Source organism: Tupaia chinensis, unplaced genomic scaffold, assembly GCF_000334495.1.
Source record: "Tupaia chinensis unplaced genomic scaffold, TupChi_1.0 Scaffold143572_1, whole genome shotgun sequence".
In the NCBI taxonomy this organism is placed as follows: domain Eukaryota; kingdom Metazoa; phylum Chordata; class Mammalia; order Scandentia; family Tupaiidae; genus Tupaia; species Tupaia belangeri.
Genome location: NW_006203417.1, coordinates 240,896 through 251,958, shown reverse-complemented (window position 1 = coordinate 251,958; position 11,063 = coordinate 240,896). Strand labels below are relative to the sequence as shown.

Below are 11,063 nucleotides of genomic sequence, written 5' to 3'. Positions count from 1 at the left end.
GAGGGTGGGGGATGGGGAATCAGGGATGGCAAGACAAAGGGCAAGGTATGCAGGACGTAAGAATTGGAAAATTATTTGCTGAGAACATATATGTGGATGTACTTGATTGAGCCAATGCACAGTGTATTTTGGATGGAAAATTCATTTGTGTGTTGTGATGGTGTAAAGTGAATTAATAAATAAAAAAAAAGTAAAAAATAAAAAAGTTTGCCACTTCTTGCTATAAGGTATGGATTATAGTTTATTGATGACCTTGGCAAGGGAAATTTCTGTAGAGTGATGGAGGTGGAAACTATACTATAATAACTGAGGAGGTTGAAATGAAGGGTAAAAAAGCTTTTTTGAAACTGCACTGTACATAGGAAGAAATATGGGTTCTAGAAAAGGCTTTACCTGGTTCAGAGAGTGTTTGAAGTCTTTCAAGGAATCTCTTATACTTTCGTGGGAGAAGACTGCCACGTTGTTTGGGAATATTTGTAAAAATTGTTTCTCCTCATCTGGCTATATTCAAACTTTTTGTGTGCCACCACCAGAGCCTTAATGACGTGTTTGGGCTTAATGAATATTTCTTAGGAAAACTGTAAATCAGCCACTTTAGATGGAAGCTCAGGGAAACTACTATAGGGACTATTTTGCCAAAGCTGCTGACATGGTGAGATGATTATTTCTTAGGTTGTCAGTTCAGGTTCTTTTACATTTTTATAGTTAGGACATGGTGAGTCAAGAAATGAACAGTTTCTGCTCAGAGAGTGGGCAGGCTGGGAGAAAAGTGGCCATTCTCAGGTTCTCAGCAGCTAGAGGTATAATTACAGAGGTAAAGCATGACTCATCAGTTGCAAAGGCTCATAGTTTTTGAGACACAAAGAGAAATTTAGTTACATTCCACTTGATTGTGGTTGGAAAAACAAGTCCAAGTGAAGACAGAGTAAAGTCTTCTTTTGAGGTTCCTTATAATATTTTCTCTGAGCAGGGCAGTGGACACAAGTGAATATACATTCTTTCTAGTCATCATCTACCTTGCCACCAAGATTGCAAGCACCCTGGTGATAGGAGCCAAGTTTGCTCCTTCCTCATCTGGGAAGGAGAAGATGAAGTGTAAGCCTTCTTCCAACCATCTTGCCCCAGGTGATAGTTGGTTACAATGACAATGGCTGTCAGAGACCTTAGCGATCTTGTCCATTTAAATGGGTGTGTGAACCCTCAGTTTGGAAGAAGCTGAGGTTGTGGCAGTAGCTTCCAGATAACAACAGACCCACACTAATGCCTTTATCTATCCTCTCCTGATGACAGTGGCCTCTCAGGGCCTCCCAGAAACGGCTCTTGCCAAGGGCATCAACTTTTGAGAAGTTCTAAGTGCCCTATGTCTTCACTAAGTATAAGTAGCTAGTTCATGACCCCTGGCCCTGGATGTGAAAGAAGTTTCCTAGCATATCATTCTTTGCTTTCAGATTTGAAGGCAAGTTTGATTACCTCTTAGTGCCACCCACCTTTCTCTCTCTCAAGACCATGCCCTTCCTTCAGTCCAGAATGACGGGTGAAACGGTAAGAACTTCTTCCACTGTTCAGAGATTCAAGAGATGTTTCCTGATGGGCTGGTAAGGTTTATGTTTTCTCACAACTAAATGTGGATATATTGGTTCTGAGTTATATGTCTAATTGATCTGACAGTAAACTGGTTCTCGGGGAAGTCCAGTCCAACAGGATGAGGACAAGAGGGGAGGAGTATGGTCCAGAGTAGCTGAATAGATGGTGAGGTTTTGAAAGGAATTCTCTCACTACTAATAGATTTTGGTGGTGTTTGTGTTGTAGGTGATTTCTGATTCTTGTGAGATAGCACATTAACTTAATTTCTGATTAATTGAGTCTGGATCCTGAGGAATCATGGATTTGTTCTCTTGTTTTTCAACTTGTTTTTCTCCTCTATATTCACCTCCCCTAGTCAGTTAATCTTTCCCCCATTCAGCATCAAGAAAGCAATGTGAAGCAGCAATTCTCCCATGATCTTACCACTGTTTCCTTAAATACATTGGTCCTTCCCATTTGAAGACTGAGAGTGTGATCAGATGTGAGACTTAACAGGGCAAGAAAACCAGCACAGAGACCAAGAGGCATCACTGTCCTTTTGTGCACAGAGCGAGAGTGCCATTTGAAGCTTAAAGCCTTTTTGCAGACCTGGTTGGCAATGCTGATCCTGTAAATAAGGAAAATATGTAGCTACCTACAGTCCGATTTGAGAAATACTAAAGGTACTCCCTTTTCTTTCTCCTGCCAAGGAGAAAAATGCCCTAAACTCCACCAAAACCAAAATAGTGCTCTATGATCATCTGCCATAGCACTTGAGATTAGCTTCGCCTCTGGGGTGAGGAATTGAAGTTCCTGTTAAAATAGAAATCTATTATTTCGGGAGACACAGGGACATCGTTTAGTACTTGAGCCGATTTCATCAGCTCCCAAGGGGAACATTGGTCTAGTCTAGTCACTGAACTGGCTCTCTAGAGAACAAATTTCTTCTGGTGGGACTGCTACAGGTGTCCTAAAGAAAAAAAAAATAAAGGAGTATAAGAGTTATAAAGTTTAAGTGATTCACCAAATAATCTGCATTTTGGAGGACAGTGAAAAATATACTTAGTTATGTTGAAGCCTATAGGTGAATGTGACTCCAGTTCCTCCGTTTTCCTTACATTAGCCTATACTTCAGAATTTTCTAAGATTCTTTCTTTCCCACTGATATTTTTCTTTTTCTCCAAGGTCTTATGTTCTTGTTCACTAACCCCAGATGTCTTTCTTCCTTTATTTCTCCAGTGTCTCAGCTGCATTTTCTTTTCTTGCTAAGTTAAACACGATCCCCTTTCTCTACTGTCATTATCCCTTGTTTTCTATGCTGATCATACTACAAAATGGTAAATATGTTTATGCTCTTGCTTTATTTATTGGATTAAGTTGTATTCCATGTTCAGAATCTACAAATTAGATTAAATTTTTAGCTGTTCATTTCTTTCTCAGAAATATGCTAAAATCGGGACCAGCAGTTAATGTAATGGCTATGTCGCTGGACTCCCACGTAGTCGACCGTGGTTCAAGTCCCGGACCCGGTGGCTTAAACTCATGCTGGGTGCATGTGCGTGCCTGCCCAAGATCCCAAGAGGAGAATGGAGGAGAAGGGATGGCGGTGTGGTCATCCCTCCTAGGGAGTGATTTCTCGTTTTCTGTCTCTCTGTCTCTCTCTGTCTGGCGAGCGCATGCACCCCATAGCAAAAACCTCTCAAAAAAAAAAAAAAGAAATATGCTAAAATCAACATAGTCATAAATTCATTATTTCTTCCCCTAGTCTGAGTCAGTCATCCTGGGTGGAATAAAGTTATTATCAGTCATTAAAGCAGTAACAGAATACTTAGCCAAGTAACTAAGAGTACTAGGTCATATAGTTTGTGATGATGGAGAAAAGTAACTGTAAGTATTTTTAATTGTCATCAGTCCTCAGTTTGAGTACTTTAGGAGGTCAGAGTTGGAGCTAGGAAAATTGGGGACCAAGATTAGTGTCAAGACAGGCCTCTGGGGAAAGGGTCTCAAAAGGTGAAAGCAACAAGAATGGGTAAACCTAATCTAAGGTCTTGGAGATATGGTTTGATTTAGGATGAGGTGTATGAGCTTGACTGTAGTTGTGGCTGGGGTGGGGAGAAGTGTAATTCTTTGAGAGAACCACCAGTAAAGTGACTGTTACATCATTGGCAAAGCTTCTGGTGGGAAGTCAATTAGTGAATAATGACTTCTTCACATCCCCATTCAAGTAAATTTTAAACAGCTAGTCAAAGCACAAACAGAATTCTTTCTTTACAATTTTATTTACAAAATGTATTAAAACTTTGTACAATACCTCATGGCAATGAGGCTCCGTAATTTATGCCCACACATGCAATTTATGCTTTTACAGCCATTAGTTTGCTTGGCAATTGTTCTGTTCACTGAAGTACAGTTTTAACAACAAAAAGAAAAGAATTGGAAAAAAAAATCCTCAAGTGACTACCGCCAAACTCCCATAGCTTGAAGTTAGTAGCAGAAATTTGAAGCAATCAAATTTTTTTAAACATGCAAGTTTTTTTTTTAAAAAATAACAAACCAATTTACCCGCCTCTTCATCTCAGTGAAGTTTCCTCTCTGAAAAACTGATTAGAGTCAATAAACATACATTTCTCTTTATACAGTGCCTATGAAAACGTTCATGTGTAGGTTGGTTGGCTTGTTTTATACAACTTTGTATTCACACAGCGTTAGCTTCCCATGTTGGGACATTATAGCATTCAAAAGTTGAAAAATCACAGTTTCATGAAAACGAAACAAAACAAAAACACAGCTCTTTCTTTTTTGTTCAATACTGTTTAAAATTTGACAGGTGAGTTATTCGCTTATGACACAATTTTTGGAATGAAAGTTTATATTACACTTTTCTGGAAACGTTTCATTGGAATGAGACTTCTTCCTTTTCTGAAGACAACAGCAAATATGCGGCGAGTCAACTAAGCATCTAAGGGTCACACTTGGGAAATGAATGCGAGCTCCTAGTTTTTACAGTCTGGAAACTTCCCAATGCACATTACTGATGAGAGCAAACTACTGAACTACAGAAAGCATACGTCGTTATATAGGAGGTAATTAGTGAGCGGAGACTATTTCCTCTGACTGTTCTGATGATGCCAACGGCAGGTATGCAATTAGTTACTTGATAGCCCACGGAGCAGTGGAGCGATCTTCTGAGAGTCAGTAGAGAGACTGCTCCAAGCAAGGACCTAGGAGTGATGCTGAGGCCCTCAGATTAGCAGTAGGTTTGGGAATGCATTTAGTCTTTGCAAACTAGAAAAGGACACATGCAGTCTGACGGAGAGCCACGGGCAGGCAACAGCTGGTAAGACAGACCTAGCAAGGGTAAAGTCAGATCAAGAACTGTGGTCTGAACCCACTGGCCCGCCTTGCAATGCGATCCTATCTCCATGGTGTACACTTGAAAGGCATACTTAGCAGAGAAAGCAGAGCTAACACAGTGTTGTTTCTGAGAAAGATATTCTAAACACATCTGGGAGTATAGGCAGCATTTCCCTCACCTCAATGCTAAATACTCAGCTATATTGACTTCAAATGCACACCGAAGCAAGAAACAGATCTGTGAGCTGAAATTCCAGGCTTTTTGGAAAGCCCCGGGATCCGTTTTAGGAAAGCACCGAGAGATATGCCTGATAGTGCCCCGTCCCTCGCTACACAGGAAAGTCAAATTTGAAAGCTCTGTTAATCCCTTCACAGAGTGGGAAGTTATCAAAGCATTTTCACAAAACCATTTCAAGAACACAGAGAAGTCACCAGTTAGTTCCTTTCCCAAAGCATTTGAATTTTCTTAAGTGTTGCATTTATATTCTAAAGATATACACATTTCAGCAACATTGAAAGGAAATAGGGTGCACAGAACATCACCACCAACAGGAAATACCAAAAACATCTGGTCAGCAGATCTTAGAAGAAATGCCAGTCTGTCTTCCCAAACAACAGGAGACAGATTTTTTTTGTTTAATTTTTAAATTTTTTTTTTTTTTTTGGTGAGGAAGAACTAATTCTTTTAGCTAAGATGAGCCTATTTGCTGAACTGGAATTTAAAATTTGTGGATGTGTATTAAAAGAACATGGTGTTTGTATACTGTGCAGTGGTATCAAAGAATGGCTTTTGTTGAATTGAAATTTTTTAATAAGATTTTTTTTCGCATACTGGAATCTTGCATGTCCTTTTTTTGTTGGTTTTTATTTTAATTTTTTTTTCAAGCAAAGCAAAAAGATTTCAATGATGGTTTGCATTGTCGCGAGTCTCAGAGTGTTCCATAAGGCACTGAAGGAAAAAAAAATCAGTTTTTCCTATTGAAAGGTCATTGCACCATCAGCAATATTCGTGTCATGCCCGACACCAAGGAGAGTGAAATCTGGCTCAGGATCCTTGAAGCAGCCACGTTTTCGGTGATTTCCTCTCATCATATGTCTCCAGCGGGAAGGGATCTGCAAAGGCAAGGGGAAATTTATATTGGATGGGGCTTTCTATCAGGAATTGAAAAATCTATTATGGCTCAGTCTATTTTGAACAAAAACTGTAGCTGTTTTCTCAAACTGGTTTCTCTGGGGCTGCACCCTGTTTGACTAGCTTTAGCAACAGGTCTGATTTAATTCTTTAACCCCAGGTAAATGTTTTGCAATAGGTTAAATTAGGATCATTCTACTAGATGCAGTGTACTAAAAAATAAATGGGTGGTGCATGAAATCTAACTCAAGACTTAATTACTTAGGATGGAGATATACTAGATAGTTATAATGGCATTTAAATACAGACATTCAGGAGAACTACACTGCAGGGTGTATTCTGATTGCGTAAAACTTTGCGACAAAGGATTATACCTAGGACAGAGGGCAAGCAGTGTTCTCTGGCTTACTAAATTGAAATCTATTTTTCCTGAGAAGAAAATTGGCTGCTCATTGCCAGAAAGGTGACTGCCATTTCTCTTAATACCTACAACCTTAGTTAATTAGAATCTGAAAATAATACAAGGATTTTAAAGAGACCACATATTCCAGAAAGAGGCCAGAGCAGTGATACCCATGAAGGGACTTGACATCTATGGGGTCTTTACCCTGATATTATGAGCCTGATGGCAGTGCTAATTGTACCCACTTTTGGAGGCATTAGGCATTTGCGGGGGATTTATTTGCCCTGACTGAAAATTCAAAGGCCATTTTCTTGCCTCTTTTTTAAGCTTACAACCCCCTCCACACACTTTCCTTCTACACTAATGAATCACTTTTTATATTGAGCTAACACTGAATTTTTTCCCTAAGGAATGGCATTAGCATTATCTACCACTGGCCCTGGAATAGAAATATCTGTAAGAAGGATGTCAATGATACACTTGAAAGCCAAAAGCCTCAAAGAGGGCAAAATAAGACTCTCATAGAAGTAGGAAAATCTTTGTTGGAAGTCCTAAATCTTGAGTTACATTTATTTCAGAAAGTTGGAGAAGTTGTGTATCTATGGCAGAAAGATCAAAGGCTCCTCCCTTTTCCCCATTGGCCATGGGATGTCATTATTTAGCTGCAAGACTTTGTGAAAGCGAGCTAAGTTCTCAGTGCCTCCATCTCCTGTCTTTTAACGATGATAAATGAATTGTTATCACTGAGGTAGAAGTCCTCTGGGGAAAAAGACCATCACTGCCTCAGTTATCCAAGTTTCTGAGACTGAGCCACATGTTCTACAAGTCCAATAATCCTGATGCTACTATTGCACATACAAAGTGAGACGACTCCCTTGTCTTTCAAGGATGAGTTTTTGTTCACCAGATTTTACTGGATATTTTTCGCAGGTGATTTGCCTTGAGTCATTCTTTCTGAACAATTACTGGTACTGTAAACCCCCAAGGCAGGCTCTGATAATTAGCAATAAGAGTAAAATCTCGGGGTGCCTCTCTATCTCTGTGCCTGTGAATAGACCCTGACAGATCTAGGCCAACTCAGGGAACTGGAAGCCAAATAACTAGGTAACAGATTAGAAGTTACTATAAGATATTCTGGAACTTCTTATGAAATAAGAGATGAATGAGTGAAGAGTTCATTCTTCACTTAACCAATATTCCCTAAAGTCATGTCACCAAATTGGCAGATGACAGTGGAGAAGTTTCTATTTTCTGCTCAGCCTGCTTTGTGCCTCTTGTCAACACATTGAGATTATTCTGGCATCTTCTGAAGCTTTTCCTTCTTGTCTAGAGACTTTACACAGTCTTACAGGACAGATGTGTTTGCAAAGTTTCCTCCCAGGTTTACTTTCATTCTAGAGATGATTGCTAAGGGGCTACCTAACTGGGCTGTAAGCACATTTGGATGAGTGTCTATTAAAATATTACTTCTGCCTCAATTAGGCCAAATTTTGCTTCATGAAAGTGATCACATGTGATGACTAAAGGAAAACCAGAGAACCAGAAGTTGTAGCAAGTCAGTTTCTAGGGACTTTTCACCCAAGTTTGATGTTTCAGGCCTCCATTTTAGGACTGCAACATTCTGCTCAGACAAAGGTATGCTCTTCCTTCATTCCTTTGTTCCTTTTCTTTAATCTTACTCTCCATCTCCCTTTCCTCTCTCCCTCTCTTTTCCCTCCGTTCTTTTGAGTTACATTCTCTGAGGTTTTTTTCCCTAGACTCTTATTAGTTCCTAGACCAGTAGCATCTGCTTGACTGGGACCTTGTGAAAACAGTAGAATCTCAGGATCCATCCCAGATCGGCCAAATCAGGATCTGTATTTTTCTAAGAATGTGATTCACATGTACATTGATGTTTGAGAAGCACTGCTCTGGAGCTTTAACAAGAGACTGAGACTACAGTAGTTTAGGGGTAGGGACATAGATTCTTAAATGAAGTAGTTGAGAAATAAAGAGAGTCTAAGAGGCTGTGTGGTCCTGTGACCTGATATGCTCTGTTTCAGAAAGATTCTGTGGAAAGGAGGGGTAATTGAATATATAATCTCATGTGGAGTTCCTCAGAAGGCTTGATGAAGTTACTCAAGACTTTTTTGTGTGGGTAAATGGGATGTGAACTTAAGATATGGTATCTGTTTGATGGGATCCCATTGAAATTTCAAGTATTCTGGGGGCCACCATGCCATGGGTGGTTAGAAGCAGCATGATTTAGTAAAGAATATAGCTCTAAGAAGGACAGCTGGGTTCTAGTCCTAGTACTACCAATACCTAGGAGTGGTGCCTTGAGCAAGTCACTTAATGTGGCTGAGTCTTAATTACCTGAAAGAGAAAATACTACCTGGTCCCTTTCTTATTTCAAACAAGGTGATAGTATGACAACACTTGGAAAACTGCAACACAGATCTATAATGCATTATTTATTTGGATGCCAGTACCTCAGAATTTGGGATAAATAATGGAGGCCAAAATTGTTCATTTATTATCCTATGGAAAAAAAAAATATGCTCCAAATTGTATTGGGCCTGTATCACCTCCTCAAGAGTAAAACATTATAAGTACACAGAAAAATTAAATGCTTGCATGCAAATGATGCTAATTACAGATGAATCCATGTATTGCATATTCACCAATGCAATAGGAACACTTTTTCAGAAGAGGAAGGTTAATTTAGGGTGCTGAATATGCTGTGGCAAAAGGCTGTGGTCTGTGGAAGGAAAGAACAACCAGTGACTTAATCAAATAAGATGATGCTTTCCATGGCGAAGATGAATAATATAGTTGTATAAAATATTACTTAAAAATTGGTTGAATTTAAATCCTAAGTATGAAATATAAGAAGGTGAAAAATGCAAATGCATTTGTAGAAATTCCAGCACATTTCCTCATGAGGTCAAAATCGCCTACCTAAAATAAGGGATATAAAGTTGCTAGTTGTTCTGTTCCGCTTTAAATAGGTGTGTTAGTGATGACAGATAGACTTGCTGGTAACAAGACTATATATAGTCTTTGAAACCCTTCCAGAGTGGAGATGGTATCCTAATGCAAACTTGCATTTGCACACATCTGATTTATTGGAGGGGTGGGGCAGTGGCTGCCAGAGTCAAGATGGTATCAGTTAGCTTCATCTAAGTAGGAAGTTGGGTTTAGCCAATAGCAGAGACCCTAGACTGTCCTTTGAAAAACACTGACCTCTGCATCGGTTTCAAGGAAGGGACAACAAAGGAACTCAAAGAATAAGGAAATTGTCTGAGGCTTACACTGTTTACTTGAAAGAACCACTGTTCTCTTAAGGAAGCACTGTGCTTCTCAAGGTGGCCATGCCTCATTTCTATTCCTCATTTTAACATCAGCTCCAGAGCGGCTGCTTTTTCTTGAGCAGTACTGTCCCATGCAGAAGCTACCGGCCACATGTGACTACTGAACATTTGCTATGAGGGTGAGTTGAGATATACCATGACTATAAAAAATATTTCCCAGATTTCTAAGACTAGTATGAAAAAGAGAATGTAAAAGATCTCATTCATTTTTAAAATATTGATAGCAAGTTTAAATGATAATACTTTTGGATATTTTGAGCCAGAGAAAATAATTTCACCTGTTTTATGGCTACTGGAGTATTTAAGTGTACACATGTGGTTCACATATGTGGCTTGCATGTACTCCTATTGAACAGTGCTACTCTAGAGAATTTTTTTTTTCCTTTTGAGTCACAAACCACAATTTAGTTACAATGATGCTACTGGAAAAGGACTACTGCCTGAGGAGAAAGCACAACCATTGTTTACAAGGAACTGAATGGTTGCAAAGGAGAGACAATGCTTGAAACAATAAACCAAACTGAAAAACAAGGAAAAGAAAAAGAAAGGAGATGAACATATAGTAATATAAGGCTGATTAGTTGATTAGACCTTAATCGTACCCCTAGATCTTAACACTCTCTGTTCCATACACGTTGTAGCCTTCTCTGTATGTAGCGTAATTCTGAGTGTTGGTGGCAGGAGCAGGCTTAAAGTTTTGGGTGTTCTTTGTGAGTTTCATGCGTTTGGACTCTGCCCGTGATTTGTAACAGAATTCTATCAAAGCCACCATCATGGCCAGCCCCAGACCTCCGACAAGTATATAGAAAACGCCTGCCACATTGCTCAGGCTCAGAGCGCTGGTCTTGTCCTAAGAGAAATGAACAACACGATTAGTTCTTGGGGAAACAAAGGTAATGGGACATTATAAAACATCACAACAGTATAGGATAGTTCTAAATTGTAAAATAACTAAACATTGATGTAAGTGTTATGACTCAACTCTGGCAACTGGTTAGTGTTTCACAATGACCAGCAAGATGGTAGATTGTGCTTCTGTTGACTGTTTTGATCCTTACCTAAGTGTCTTTTTATATTGACTCCTTTTACTCCTTAGTACCTCAGAGTGGTGTTAAACAACTAAATAAAACTGCACTTAGCCATGGGAACAAAAGAGTATACACAAGCATAATTTATTTCTCTGCCAGTGTTAATAAGCACCATTTGCCAGAGTTGAGCTGTGACATAATCTCTATAAATGTAACACTCTTCATTGGGG

General features: G+C 39.3%; 1 protein-coding gene across 1 annotated transcript in view; it reads right to left on the bottom strand.

Moving 5' to 3' along the window:
- Nucleotides 1-5,565: 5,565 nt before the first annotated feature.
- The window catches only part of LOC102488785 (glutamate receptor 3-like), a 144,159-nt gene continuing 138,661 nt past the window's right edge, over nucleotides 5,566-11,063 (bottom strand). Inside the window, exons 8-9 of the mRNA XM_014582277.1 lie at nucleotides 10,408-10,655; nucleotides 5,566-6,030 (exon numbers count right to left, since the gene is read on the bottom strand). Of these exons, the coding sequence (XP_014437763.1) occupies nucleotides 10,410-10,655 (246 nt within the window). The 3' untranslated portion in view covers nucleotides 5,566-6,030; nucleotides 10,408-10,409. The remainder of the gene's footprint in view (nucleotides 6,031-10,407; nucleotides 10,656-11,063) is intronic.